Below are 15632 nucleotides of genomic sequence, written 5' to 3'. Positions count from 1 at the left end.
GTTTGCTAAAGTGCTATTAGACCGGGTCCCTCGTAATCGGTGCATTGGCTTGACAGTTACAAAATGTAATTTATTATCTCAACATGGATCATCATTCTTTGAAGATGGTCACTTACTCTTTGGCTTTTTATCTGTCATAAATTAATTTTGCAATGTCATATACATATCAATGCTTTTCCATTTACCGTACATGTTTTCTGTATTTAATGATGAGTTGATGTTGATTTTACCTCAGACAATTAACCTAAGAATTATAAACTGTTGATTGAACACAGAATGAGGATTTGTAACAATGCACATTAAGTGAAAAGGTTAATCAAAACTTGCATAATTATAGGCTAGGTTTTTTTTTTTTTTTTACCTTTAGGAATAATCTGTAATAATCTGGAATGCTTATCATGATTCTGTGATCTTGTTTTTGTAAGTTTAACAACAATGTTTAAACAAAAAATCAGAAAGGAAGGCAACTTGTGGAAATTGATCATCTTTTCTAATCTTCTTCCAAGTCACCCTAATAATAATGTCAATATTTGAGGATTTTAAAGTGGAAAAAGGTATACAAGAAGAAGTGTCATGCCTTTTTGCCTTGTGTGCTATCATCAAAGTCCCAGGGACAAACATCTGGTCTTCTTGTCTCAACTACCACCGGCCCTTTGGGATTCTGATTGCTCTGTTTTGCTGCTGAAGCACTTTTGTCTGCGGCTCGTTTGTCTGCTGTACCGTCAAAATCCCACGGACACACCTCAGCCGGCTGTACTTTAGCCGCTTCAAAATTTGGACTTTTCCTCTTATCCACTGATGACATCTCCTGATCCTCTACGTCCCATGGGCACACCTGGGCCATTTTCTGCTGGCTCATATGTTTCTCAGAAGATCTATTATTTTCCTTGGCTTTCGTTCTGCTTCTCTCCTCGTCGGCATCTTTAGGCTTGTCCTTCTCGACTGTTCTCGAGGAAGGTGTTGTGCACTTCTTTTTGGAAGGAGATTCCTTGGTTTTGGAACCCTGAGAAGGACCAGGTGTTCTCTCGGCGTGTGGAGGAGGAGATGTGGTGTCGCAATCCCAGGGACACACGTCAGCCTTTGAAACTGCTGCCTGGATTGCGACTCCTGTAAGGAAGGGTTCTGTTGCAGCACTTCTCCCTTTCCCACCCACAGGACTGATGCCTTTTCTCATCTTTGTGGCATCTGATGAAGGGGTAAATTCAGCTGTCTTTGACGTGGGCTCTTCAAAGTCCCATGGGCAGACATCAACCTGTCGGCTTGTGAAGCTTGCAGGATCGGACTGGGCAGTTTTGGTATTTTGGTTAACCTGAACACAAGGCTGTGTCTTCAAACCTCCTACTTGACTGGCTTGACTCTCATTGGTGTCTTCCCATGGACACACCTCTAGTGTCCTCTGGAGTTCTTTAGAATGATCGGGTACATTCTGCTTCTGCTGCTGAGGTTTTGTTCCCTTGGTGACATTTCCATGAACCATCGTGGTTTCCTTCGGCGCTATGGACACATGTTTCTGGACCCTGTTTTCAGACGGAGTCGGGAGGTCCTCCACCTCCCAGGGACACACTTCTGATAGATCATAGGTGTCCTTTCCCTTGATTGTGTCGGAGCAGATCGACGGCTGGCTTCCACTCACCTGCTGTTTCATGATCCCACCTTTTGCCGCCGTCTGTTTGTACTCGACCGACTGGCTGATGATCATCTTGGGCGGGCATTCGTCCTCCGGCTCCATGCCGGGTCGGGTATCTTTGCCGTTTGTCTGACTCCTCTTGTTGTTGTCCTCCGCACCCTGTGCTTTTCCCGTTAAGCCCAGTGTCTTCTCTTTAGCACTGGCGATGACGCTCATGGACTTCTGCAGCATTGAGGTTCTCGGGTGGATCGGCTTCTTGTCCGCAGTGAGGTTATGAGCGCTGGCCGACTTGCAGACCAAAGGAACCGACTCGGTCGATTCGCTGGTCGCGTCCGTCTTCTCGTTGGTCTTCTTCACAAGTTTCTTGCCCATCAGTGCATCAAGGAGAGACGCTTCGGCTGTGTTCTCCTCTGTCTTATACGTCGCAGAGCCATTGGAGGCCTCACTCTGATCCCGGACGTGGTCGTAGCTACTGTGAGACTTCTTCAGGGAAAATACATTGTTCTTCAGTGGCTCGTCTTTAACAGGCTTTCCCGGGTTGTTGGAGGGGTCGAAGGGGTTCTTCCTCAGCACACACATGCTGTTACGGTTGCTGCCGTGCTCGGCTTCCTTGTCTTCGCGGCTGCACTGCCGATGCACCGACTCGGGGAGCTCGGTGATGCGCCTCATCAGAGACCGACCCAGACCCTTCTTGGAGCTCCGCTTCTTCTGAAGATGAGGGTTGTTGGCAAGCATCTTCTTCCGCTTGTATATCTCCAACTGGGAATAGAGTTTCTTCAATTCCTCCTATAGAAAAAATAATAATAAAATAAAATAAAAACACCACAGCAAACTATTATTGACCTGGAAATTGAAGCTTCATTCACATTTTCATTTTAAACGTGAATAATTGTGGTGTCCAAACAAAATGGAGTCACATAAAAAGCAGATGTTCTATATGACAGAAAACATGCAGTTGTACCATAATAACACGCAACTACACACAGCTGTTTAACAAAGCACCATGGTGTATCACATGCTTGGTGATATAATGTAAAAGACAGGATGGTCTTTTAAAATAAACAAACAGTGGCATTAAATAAACAAACAGTGTGTGTTTTAACGTTATGTCTGAAAGAGTCTCTAAACTTAAAGCTTTGGTCCTGAATTTATTGTACTGCTGTCGATCTCTGTGTCCATCCGATAACAGTGACAGCTCTCAAAAGAGCAGGATATTAGATGATCAACTTTGATATCTGGTGCTCAAATTGTTTGGTGAGAGAGACTTATTCAGCTCTTAACAGACAAAACAGAAACCTCTGCTCACATTGGTACGTTTTTCCCAAAGACTGTCAGATCTTACGCCACAGCCATTAACAGAACTGTGATGGCCCATTTCGTCTGGCGTCTGCAATAAAAAGACTGCCATGGCTCAGTATATTTGCCACAGCTTACAGGGATTCAAAACAGTGGTTTGACCAGGTTATACGTGCCAGTAGTTCCCAATCTGCGTCGGGGGTGTGTGTGTGTGTGTGTGTGTGTGTGTGTGTGTGTTGTGTGTGGTGGGGTGGGGGTTGGGGGGCGGCGTGTTCAATTAATGATTATTTTGTGGGGTCGACGCCTGAACAGGTTGAGAACCACTGGCTTATACAATGGAACATGGGACATTGAGAGGACAACGTACCCGGATGTCCTCGGGGTCCAGGCTGTGCTCGCTCCATGCTGAGGTGATGCTGCTGTTCAGGTAGGAGCCGGAGCGGCCCATGTCCAGCTCATCCTCGTAAGCCTCGGAAGCGATGTCGTCTCGCATGTGTGTGCCGGAAAACAAGAACTGAGAGAGCAAAAAAAAAGAACAGAGGCGTAATTGCAGAAAGAAATAGAGGGTGTCAAACATAAATTACCATAGCGGCTTTTCTAAAATAGCAAAAATAGTGCATTTACAAACTCTCAATTGTAGATAAACTATTTTCACTATTTGCTCGGAGGGCGAAAAGAGAAAGGCGTTCCCCTAATGACGTTATTTCTCAACAACGACCGGCATGGTGACAATTATCCCCTGCTTAACATACTCTACCAAACAGATTTCTCTACCAAACAGTTTCTGCAACTTTAAGGTTGCAGAAACTGTAATTTCAGCAAACAACACTGAGCTCAAAATATTATCATCAGACAAGCTCACAGTTATATCCTCAGTGTCCAACACGTAAATATTGGTCCAAAAGTTAAAGTATCTGTGCTAATATAAGACGTTTTCTTTTACATAATTACTAATGACTGAGTACATCAAAAGTCTAAAATGTCCTTCCTGGACAATGCTGTAATAGCGGTCTAAAAATAAGCTTTCCACACTTCCCATATTCCCTAGACAGGTCAACGTAGAGTGAGCAATGAATCTGGGCTTCGAAGTGTACCTTGGGGACCAGAAGTAGTCCCAGGGTGACTGTTATGGTTAGGTGCGTGTGAGCGAAAAACAGTAACAGCATCCAGTCTGGGTGGAGCTCGGGAGCCAGGGTGAACCTTAGAGAGACAGAGACAGAAAAGAGGGAGCAATGCATTATATTACATTCAAAATAATGCAAAACCAATGGGCACAGTGCAGCGCAGTGTGCTGCTAGCATAGGTTTATCCAATTACTTGCGGTGATGGAAGAAGCACTCACATTTTAAAAGTATCAATACCACAATGTAAAAATACTCTGTTATGATTTGGTATTCAAAATCTACTCATAAAAGTAAAAATACTAATTTTCAAAATTCGTAAAAGTCTTTTGAAAATAGCTGGCTACTTTTCAATAGCCAAAGTGCACGTTTTGTAATTATAAGTTATCAAAGTAACTAGCAACTAATGTTATCAAATAATTGTTGTTGAGTAAAAGTACAATATTTGAGTAGAAGTAAAAGTATTGACAGTAAAGTAAAACTGCCTCAAAAGTGTACTAAAGCACAGTAAGTAAATGTACTTAGTTACTTTCCACCACTGGTGAGGGGAGCAATGAATTATATTACAATCCAAACAATGCAACAACTAATAGGCCCAGCGCATTGTGCTGCTATATTCATCCAATTATTTGCTGCATGCCAAATGTCATTCCCTGTTTGGGTGCGATAGGAATAATGTTATGCAGGATCATTAATCATTCTGCTTACACAGAGTGTTCTGAAACCTTTGATTCACTGAAACACCAAGTGAACACTTTGAATCTGATAGCTACAGAGTCCCTAATGCATTTATCTTTTTAATATCGATTATTATTGTGGCTTTTGGTCATTATTACCCGAGGTTATCCAACCATGTGCAGGCTGCGAGAGCCCAAGCCAAAGGCTTGGATGCTGAGTGCAACGACAAATGCCAGGTGATATCACATACATAACCAGCCGCTGTGTGGAAAGAGTAACTCCCTCGAGTGATCTGAAAACATGTTCAGCAGTAGCTTAATTTGGCTTTACAGTAGTTTACATTGATTGGTCAGACGTTATACTGTATATATTGAATCGTTCCCAGAGAAAGTACTGCATCTGACGAATCAGTATAGGCTTATCCGCTTGTTCTTTTTGTCACTCCCAGACCCAGAGAGAGAGGGAGAGAGGGAGAGAGAGAGAGAGAGAGAGAGAGAGAGAGAGAGAGAGAGAGAGAGAGAGAGAGAGAGAGAGAGAGAGAGTTGTGTCACGCTTTGATCTTGCCGCAAAGTGTGGTGTAATATTGAATGTAGTTCCTAAACATTGGAATTCCTCATTGAGATAGAAGGAGAACTTCTGCATTCAATTCTTACAATGGGAGTCTATGCAAGTATGGCTCTGGTCACTCCCTCACTAGGTTACAGGTTGATTGGAATTGAAAAGAATGTTTCATTTTAAAACAATATTGTAACCAATTCACACAAGGCTTGTACTCACAGCCATTGCCAAAGACTCCTCTCACTAGAGAACGATGGCATCTGATAAAGACGTTAATGTAACCGCCAGAGATCAGATTCCAGTAGGCCTACAGTAAATGTCACACGGCAGCCTCATTACATAAGTTGGCAAATGGCTAATTAATGAATATAGGTATGGAGGAAATGTCTGGAAACATTACAACAGGGGTCTAATAACGCTGTGGGTTTCCCTGTGAATCTCTGACGTGACATTGTGGAATTCCATATTTGGTCAAGACTGTCCGTCCATTCTCGCAAACCTACTCGAACTGACCAGTGCTATACATTCATTATTCACGCTGCCAGTATGCCAAGGAAATAAATAATATTTTTTAACATATTAGGATTCTTATTTTTGTATGTGAATTTGTGAATTCATAATCTCAGAAATCCACCTATTTCCCACCAATCCACCGATCGATCAGTCTTGCCCAAATATGGAGTTCCACACTGATCCTGTCCTAAACATTATGTCAGAGATCCACTTTGGAGGCGTCGATGCCTTTATTGCAGCACACCCCCGTCTTGTGTTATTATTAATTTCCCATCCACATTCCCTCTCTCACCCCGGGCCAGACTGTACCCATTACCCACGCTGCGATCAAGGGAAGTCTGGGCTTTATAACTGGTCACTGCGGGATTATGTAGCAGGTTGTGTGAGTAACAGGAGTGGATGCTGGAAGGATGCCTCTAACAAGCTGCAGCCGTGTGAGTCCCACGCTGCAACCCCTCAGTATCAACTGGCGATGCAGACAAGCGCTCCAATTTACTGTACATAAGGGCTCTGGGCTGGCGGTTTGCTACAGGCACTGGGGCTTACACACCACGGCTCGCGAAAAGCCCCATTAATAAGAGACTTTGGCACAATAGACACACATTGCAAAATGAAAACCGGTTGAAAATCTGACGCCTAACCCTCCCAAGACACTCTCTATGTCTGGTAATACCTCTCTCTCTGGAAATACCTCAGCTACAACCAATTTATTTGGTTACTGACAGTAATATCTTCTCCAATCTTCTCTGTGAAGGAGAAGAAAAAAACTAAAAAACATCAATCATTGTGACGTGGGTAATTAGTGAATAATGTGGTGGAGCACAGCTCTCAATTAGAAGGACTCCAGCTGGGAGTGTCTTTAGCGGTGTCAGCTCAAACAGCTCATTTGTAGTCTGCATGGTGCTATAGTTAGCGTTTTGTGCTGTACACCTGAGGCTGATCGAGGCCCTTACATGAGTGCTTCTCAATCTGTTTCATGTCAACCCATTTAGACCTGAGAACAGATTCTACAAATGTCTTCTAAATCTTGACAGTTTTCTGAAAAACCTACAGTATTGATAGTATATAAAAAAAAAAATGAAATTGGTCGCCGACCCCCATCTGAAAATATGTTGTCCTAGGGATCCCACAGAAGCAAAGTTGAAAACATTTGCTGTGAAATATATATAAAAATAGCAGATCTACAACAGGAGTGGTATGGTCCAACTTGGAGTCCAACTAAAAAAAAATAAAAAAAATCTTCCGTTTGGACTTTCCTGTTTGGATGTAAGGGCTGTCAAGGCCAGAAAGTAGTTTTTTGGCACTCAGTAGGCGTTCCCGCATAACTTCCTGGTTTGATGATGATGTCACACGTCTTACTACTTACCTGAGGACGTAGAAGATGGCCGACAGGATGAGCTCATTGTGGACAGCGATGGTCAGGTAGCGAGGCTCGTGGAAGACGGACGGGACGGTCCTCACGGCGTAGCACAGGTATACCGTCCACAGCAGGAACAGGAACTCCGCTACGGGGAAAGCTAAGGGTTAACCACTTCCAGCATACTATCAACCTGTTTCAAATCAAGGTCCATTATTTATTCAGGCGTTTGAGCCACAGACCAACATGAGATTTAGCCTCTCAGACCCAAAACTTTGAATATTTTGATGTCGTTGGATGAGATTTTTGTTTCCATGCTGCATTGATGTGGTATACCATAGGAGAGATGACAGGCAATTCTCTACATTCTTATCTCTACTTGTAGTGTAGACTTCTTGTAAATTCAGTAATGCAGATGTTTAACAATAATTGTACTCTTATGAGCATAAAATGAAACCAAATGGGTTTCATGATGTTACACTGTATACCAATCACTTTGATCTAATATGGGTCCATGTGGTTCAACCGAGTGGTAATACCACCCGGAACCCCCTCAATGACCATTGGTCCCCGGACCACTGGTTGAGAACCACTGCTATACTTCCCTAAATAGTGAAAACTGAAAATGGCAGATCGCAATGTGTAACTTGTGGATTCACCAAATGTTTGCCAATTTCTCCCCTATTTTACATACAGTATTGTCTATTTATAGTGAAACCAAAGGCAAATTGCTGAAATGAAGTGGTTAATGTTTTGTAACAATAATGAAAATCTACAAAGTAAATAAAGTGTTGTAGTAGAGTAATATGATGTGATATGATATGATATGAAGTATGATAATAGCCCTGCATGGCTTGTTTCCATTGTGGTCCCGTGTGTACAAGATTAGATTATGCACTTTATCAGTGTGTGACATGACATTTTATGACAGTCAGCCACACAACTGTATGCCTAATACAACTGTACAAAAAGTTATGAATTATTTAAAATTGCCAATATCCATAATTTGTGTGCACAGTGCACACTATGCAGTCAACACAGAGGAAAATTCTGAATCTAAAACCCTAAAAAAGCTCACAACTCGGGTTGTTAGCTTGTAGATCCGCTATTCTTTCCCGCTATGAGTGCAGGGCAGGCATGCCTTGATATTTTGCCTATTGATATATGCCTTGGCCATATAACGTTTAAAAACCACCCCAACATACATGGCATCGGCACACAGGAAAAATAACATTCAACAAAAGCCATTAAACCTGTGATGTAGCTGGACACAGTGGACAGACATTCTGTGGATGCCATTTTGAACATTGATCAGAGGCAGCTTCAATAAGGCTTCATAAATCCCCTCATGGCAGCTCAGGCTTATAATGTCTCCTGGGCCAGCCCAGCCTGACAGCGATAAACACCTGTGTTTCGCCACAAAAGATTTGTCACAATTATTTTGACATTCATGGTGCTTGTCTGTGCGAACGTATAGGGGCTGCCACGGTTTGATTGAGCTGCATGCGCTCCTCGCGATAGCATCAACGGCATGCATTATACGCCGCCGCGCACACAGGGAAATAACATTTGTTAGCTTTGTGTAAAGGAACGTGGGGAACATCCATCAAAGGCAACCTGACATATTGTGATATTTTTACGCGTGGCCTCGCTGCAACAGAGAGAGTCCTCTGAACATGGATAGCAAGCATGTTGTTGTGTTCTCCGCGTTTGAGATGCTCAAAGTTTCCGGTAAGGTTTCCCTTCGAATATCCTAACCCAGGAGAGTGTCCGAGTGAGCTACATTACCAGTGGAGAGAGGATTCATGTCTTTAGCGGGAGGTGAGAGTGCTGCCAAATGTAAAGTGTCTGCCCAACTCGCTCTCATTCACCTCTTTTTGGTACTGGTAGTATGGCTGCAAGACAGTACTTTCTACTTTTGGCACTTTAAGTACACTTAATGGCACTTTTTGACGCCAATACCTTTGTACTATTACTCAAGTGCGTTTATAATTCCTGACTTTTATTTGTAACAGAAGCAGCATTTCTACTTTTACTGAGTATTATTTACACCACTGGTACAGGGAAGGATTATACACTGGTATCGGTACACCTCTCTAAGTGAAATGTGGGCCTTACCGACACCCATCATGTAGTCCCAGCGGTCCAGCAGACACATGCTGAACTGCAGCCCGTCGGGGGTGTAGCCCACGTGGATGAGGGCCAGATTGCGGTCGGGGCTCTGGCAGACGGCGGAGGTCCAGGCCACCAGGAACCACACCACGATCAGCAGGATGATGGCCAGCAGGCGCAGCACGTGCCAGCTGGTCATGTACGGGATCCTCTGGGCCGAGCGTGACAGGAACACCTTCAGCACCCTGCGTGCGCATGTATGGTCAGTAAGTTAGAAAGGATAGAGGGCGGACCAGGCATTTTTATTGATACAGTAGTGGTTCTCAACCTTTTCAGGCCATTTTCTTTGTTTGTTTGTTGATTATGTTGGTTTGACACAGTAATTGGCTTATGTTTTTATGGGGAAAAACATTTACAGGTATTTAATAGGTCTTAAAAGTACTTAAACTGTCTCCTGTATACACTTTGGACATAATGAGGTTTCCACACGCCAGGGAAGATGTATTTTTGGAAAGTAACTACTGTAAGTACATTTACTCAAGTAGGTACACTTTTTAGGTGTTTTTTTTACTTTACTGGATTATTTCCAATTTTCAATACTTGTACTTCTACTCCATTACATCTAAGGGGCAAATATTGTACTTTTACTCGACTACAATTATATGATGATACATTTATATATTTATTTATTTTCCTTTTCTTTAATGAATGATATTTAAACAGTATATGCAAAGTTAAACAATATATTTACACTTCTGGCATACCTGGCATAAACATTTTCAGAAGGGGGCTTCGTGGCTAGATGCATATATCATTGTGGGGTCCTTGACATGATAAACTTTGAGAACCACTGGTGTACAGTATACAGTACATGCCCCCGTATGTGTGTGTGTGTGTGTGTGTGTGTGTGTGTGTGTGTGTGTGTGTGTGTGTGTGTGTGTGTGTGTGTGTGTGTGTGTGTGTGTGTGTGTGTGTGTGTGTGCGCGCGTGCGTGCGTGTGCGTGCGTGAGTGTGCATATTTGTCTATACCTGTACAACTTGAGTGTAACGGTCCCATAGACGGTAGCAAAGCCCAGCAGTCTGACCCATCTGAGCAGGATACAGCGGAACACACTGGGCTGGAAGTACAGGATCACCACCTGGGAGAGGACATGAGGAACATGGCACGACCAACCTGATGTCATTCTGATGTCAAGAATTGTTATTTTCATCAACGTTTGCCTGTTATCTAGTATAGCTCTCCTATTACCAACATGAATACAGCATGGAATTGTGGACAATATCTTATCGTATACGTTTTGGGCAGGGGGGCAGTCAGACAGATATTTTGTGAAGCCACTAAGGAAATGAAAGTTCATATAATGGCCTGTTGTGGCGCTGTCATTGGGCTAAAAAAAACCCATAGCCCCATAGAAGTCCATGTATTTGGGCCCAACTTCACCTAGACTGTATTACCTTAATAAACATGGTCATGAATACTTTTTGCTTCCAGTCACTAGTTTAAAGTCTAATTTCTAATGTCAAAATGATGGTCCCATTTATAAAAATAATGACCATAAAGTCGCGCATGTTCTGAGGGACGTGGCTACCGTTACAGTCTATGAACGGGATCCCCCACCCACTCGAGTCAAAATAAAAACCAACGAAGCCAGCCAATGGGCCAGCTGGGCCCAAACGGATCTAGAAAGATGGCGACTTCCATTGCAAGGACTGACAGGCTTCATTTTACGTTCATGTTAGACCCGCGGAACGCTTTGTCCATATTTTTTACAGTCTATGGTTTTGGGTCTGAGAGGCTAAACCTCATCAAATGGTGACCCATGACTCAAGTGCTGAAAAATTAATGGACCTTGATATGAAAATATTTGAAACCACTGATCTAGAGAAGATGGTAGCTTCTGAAAAGGACATAAAAAGCGAGAGCTGCCCCTGCTGTGTGTTTCCATCTGCCTGGTAAATGTGTTCTCTGGGTGTAATGGGACATTAAATCTTCTCAAAACAGTGTGAAGTCATCTTGATTAAATGCCTTCTGTTAGTGGTTCCAATTCCGGTTCCTTCAGTTTAGCACCTACAGTATACTAGCATGCGGATGTCTGTCTTCATCCATCTTCAGTTAAGCATCTGCAGGCCTACTGTAGGTCCGTCCCTGCTGTAATCAAAGTATGCATGCGCTAATTCATGGTGTGATCGATCAGGCAGTGTGCCAGCTAAATCTTGTCAGGGCCATTTGTTCCGCTGTCAGAGTTACCACAGTTTTATAGCCTAGTCCAGGGGTCTTTAACAGGGGGTCCGGGACCCCCAGGGGTCCTCGGAGTTAATACAGTGGGGCCACCAAGTCTTTGTGTGATAGAATTTTTTTTGTTTTTACATTAACCACTTGAACCCCTTACCTAGCATCCCTTTTCTGAGGAGAGCATAAAGAAATAGCAGATCTACAAGCTGTTTTCAGCGAAGGGATTTGGTTTTAGAGGGAAAAAGAAAAGACCAAGTACAAGTATTGAGGTTTAAGTGCGCAACTATCCGCACGCACGCGCACACACACACACACACACACACACACACACACACACACACACACACACACACACACACACACACACACACACACACACACACACACACACACACACACACACACACACACACACACACACACACACACACACACACACACACACACACACACACACACACACACACACACAAATCCACATTTTCGTATTACATTATGCTCCAACAGCCTGCTATTAATACACAGTACCAAATGAAAAGTAACCAACCATTGACACCAGGCATCCGCTGGATTTAACCTTAATTGACAATGAGGCGTGCAGCTGTGTCTGGCCTCCCACTGTCCCACAGACCTACAGAACATCTGGCATCATCATGCTCTAGTCCTAAATAACAGAACAATGCGCTGTCAGAGTGAGTGGAGACACGGGTTTACTGCAATTTAATTTATTTATGTTGTATATTATGTAATCTGCCTTGTAAGAATCTTGGGTTAGTTTAGTAGTAGTAGTAGTAGTTTAGTTAGTTTAGTATTTACTTGATCATTGTTTGCGAACTATCATGTCGGTTTATTGTCATTTATTGTCATTGTTTATGTAAACTGTAAAAAGTGTCCTGTAAGTCCATAGACCTAAAGAATCAATCAATCAATCATAGACATACTCAGGATGAATTACTTTACTGTTCAGAGCAGGCTGTCCAGAATTGCACTAAGACTGATTTCTGCGTTCTCGAGAACCGGTGCTCTCATCCGAAATGCCGAAATAGCAAAAGTAGCAAGTAGGGTGCATGTTCATTTTATGTAAAATATATTGGGATAAAAAGGCTTCTGTCCAACAACTACAATATGCTTAGGCTTACAGTGAACGGTTTCTACATAAACAGGGAGCAAGAAGCAATGTCCATCGGGGCTACATGTGCAAGAGGTGTCGGAGTGTCCGAGTGGAGCAGAAGGGAGTGTTGCACATGCTACAAAGGACTGAACATTCAGCGGAAGAAGCAGTGGGAAGCATGAATGTTCTAAATGAGATACGAGACACTATTGATATTGACCATGTAGTGAATCACCGCTGAAGTAGATCGACTAGTGTAGCCTCAGCTGAACCATGCAGTCCACCGTTGGATCGATAATACAGTACAAATACAAACGAAAAAGGTAGAGCAACCGTATATACCGTATGCAGGTACAGTGACCACATGCAGTATTCAGCTCCTCTCACACCGTCTCAAACCGGGACCCTTAATTCAATGTGCACGTTCGCCGTGCACGCCCATTCATGCACATCCATGCATGATGACATGATGTTTTTCAAACATTTAATGACTTTATCATGGCCCTTCAAACGTGTATTAAAAGGTTTTAACCAAGAAATCCACTCCAGTACCATTGGACCTAACAGTACTCAGCTATAGCTAGTGGATTGCTAGAGATATTTAGCAATGAGACAAAGCAGCTCATGACTGTTTACACTTAAGATCTTTAAAAAGTGCTTAAATGGAAGCCAAGCCCAACAACCCTCGGCAAAACACGGGCAGTCTTTCAAAACATTGCGGAGAAAGAAAGAGAGAGAAAAAATCCCTATGATGAGAGAAATAAACAACAAAGAACAAACAAATGTGAGGCAACGTATGATTATCTGCCTATTGCAGATGTGCAGCGATCTCCCCTGTGGGATAGTTAATGTTAATCGGATTAGCCGAGGCATTAATATGTTCCCGCAGGCTCAGGGCTGAAGACGCTGCCATGTGGATGTTGTTCTGCTTGCTACTGTAGGTTTGAGTTCAGTTCAGGGACAGGGACAGGGACATGGACATGGACATGGACATGGACATGGACATGGACATGGACATGGACATGGACATGGACATGGACCCCCCCCCCCCCCACACACACACACACACACACACACACACACACACACATGTAGGATATATCTACAGTATGTTTCACCAAAATAGAAAATATTCATAATATATAGAGAAAATATAATGGGAAAGAAAAATGTATGAATAAGTTGGCAGCTGAAGATATACAGAATATAAATTCATGCAGTAGGAGGATGAGCAAGTTAGCAAATGCATCTTGTTGGCTGCAAATTGTCAGTATACAGTATCATATGGTGAACTATAACAATTTATATAGGCGCAATCCAAAAACAAACAATTTATGCACACTTTGATGTGCAATAAAGTACAAGGTTAATTTATGTACCGTTACTTCATACAGAAGAGACTAGCAACTAGCTGACGCAGAACTGTCTCCCCTGGGATGGAGCAAAAAAAAGGAAACACGCACCATGGGGACAACATGGTTCATTACACCCTTTTAGATGAGCTGCAAAAAGAAACTAAGCAACAGAATCTCTGGCATGGGTCCATGGAACCCTGCCCTTTTGTTTGTAGGTGGATGGAAGAGTCATTATTTTCAGCACCGCAGGAGTGGGTGGCACACACAGTGACGGCAGTGGTTCTCGGCGGCATCAATCCGACACTAGTCTACCCCAAACCCTTACACAAACTAACCGCAAGCATGACGCAACGCACTTTCTCGCACGCACACACACACACACACACACACACACACACACACACACACACACACACACACACACACACACACACACACACACACACACACACACACACACACACACACACACACACACACACACACACACACACACACACACACACACACACACACACACACACACACACACACACACACACACACACACACACACACACACACACACACACACACACAGCCTGGACCATATTTCTCAGCATTATATGTCCGTCAGACAGCATGGCTTTCTGGGAAGAGGAGGAGAGCCCATGAACCTGCAGTAACCTTAATGCTGACCTCACCCTCCCTGCTAGTTTGAACCTTTCATTAATAATCAATGCTAAGTGCTGCGAGCCGCACGGCCTCCCCCCCTGTGGGACGCTAAAAGGCTTGGGTGTCGGCCGTTCTTGCACAATCGCAAGTGTGAGAGTGTGTGTGCGTATGTGAAGGGGTGTGTGTGTGGAGGGGGGCATAGAATACCTTTCTAATGGACATCGATATCAAGGAGACCATTATCAGCATACCCACACACACACACACACACACACACACGCAGAGCTTGCTGCCCGGTTTGACGTCGTCGTCGTCGTGCCCCATCTCTCTTACAGCATGAGTATAGTGTTTTGAAAAGTGCTGAGTCAGACATGACTGGTTTTTCTTTTTGCTTTGCATTGGTATTTATAGTTTGTAGGCTATAATTTCCTAATTTCCTATTATTTCCGTTGCTGTCTGATTGTTTGATTTGGTTTGATTTCTGTGCTGTCCATCTAACTGGTTTGCCTCAGGACAATGACGTCAACACGCTGAGCGCCTGTCTGACGAAAAGAGAGTTGAGCCAGAAGGCAAAGCTCTCTGTCTACCGAGCAATCTTCGTTCCTACTCTCACCTATGGTCATGAAGTGTGGGTCATGACCGAAAGAATAAGGTCACGAATAAGCGGCCGAAATTAGTTTTCTTCGACGGGTGGCTGGCATCTTCCTTAGAGATAGGGTGAGAAGTTCAGTCACACGAGAGAGACTCGGAGTAGAGTCGCTGCTTCTTCGCCTGGAAAGGAGCCAGCTTAGGTGGTTCGGGCATCTGGTTAGGATGCCTCTCGGGCGTCTCCCTAGGGATGACCTCGAGGTACGTCCCACTGGGAGGAGACCCTGCATGGGCAGAACAATGCGCAGTTGGAGGAAACATCAACTCACTCTTGGAACGTCTCGGGATCCCCCAGGAGGAAGTCACTAATGTTGGAGAGGGACGTCTGGAACACTCTGGTGGAGCTGTTGCCCCCGCGACACGACTACG

At 43.7% G+C, this 15632-nt stretch overlaps 1 protein-coding gene across 1 annotated transcript in view; it reads right to left on the bottom strand.

The window, feature by feature from the left end:
- Positions 1-511: 511 nt before the first annotated feature.
- Positions 512-15632, bottom strand: part of gpr158a (G protein-coupled receptor 158a) — a gene marked incomplete at its 5' end in the record, with an annotated part of 75519 nt that continues 60398 nt past the window's right edge. The window contains 6 exons of the mRNA XM_080793766.1: positions 512-2413; positions 3291-3437; positions 4018-4123; positions 7160-7298; positions 9269-9507; positions 10292-10401. Coding sequence (XP_080649892.1) covers positions 572-2413; positions 3291-3437; positions 4018-4123; positions 7160-7298; positions 9269-9507; positions 10292-10401 — 2583 coding nt within the window. The 3' untranslated portion in view covers positions 512-571. The remainder of the gene's footprint in view (positions 2414-3290; positions 3438-4017; positions 4124-7159; positions 7299-9268; positions 9508-10291; positions 10402-15632) is intronic.

The sequence above is a fragment of the Protomyctophum bolini genome (genome assembly GCF_963924005.1).
Source record: "Protomyctophum bolini genome assembly, chromosome: 21".
NCBI classification, from domain to species: Eukaryota; Metazoa; Chordata; class Actinopteri; order Myctophiformes; family Myctophidae; genus Protomyctophum; species Protomyctophum bolini.
Note: the sequence above shows the minus strand (reverse complement) of the source record. Positions and strands in the feature narration are given on the sequence as shown.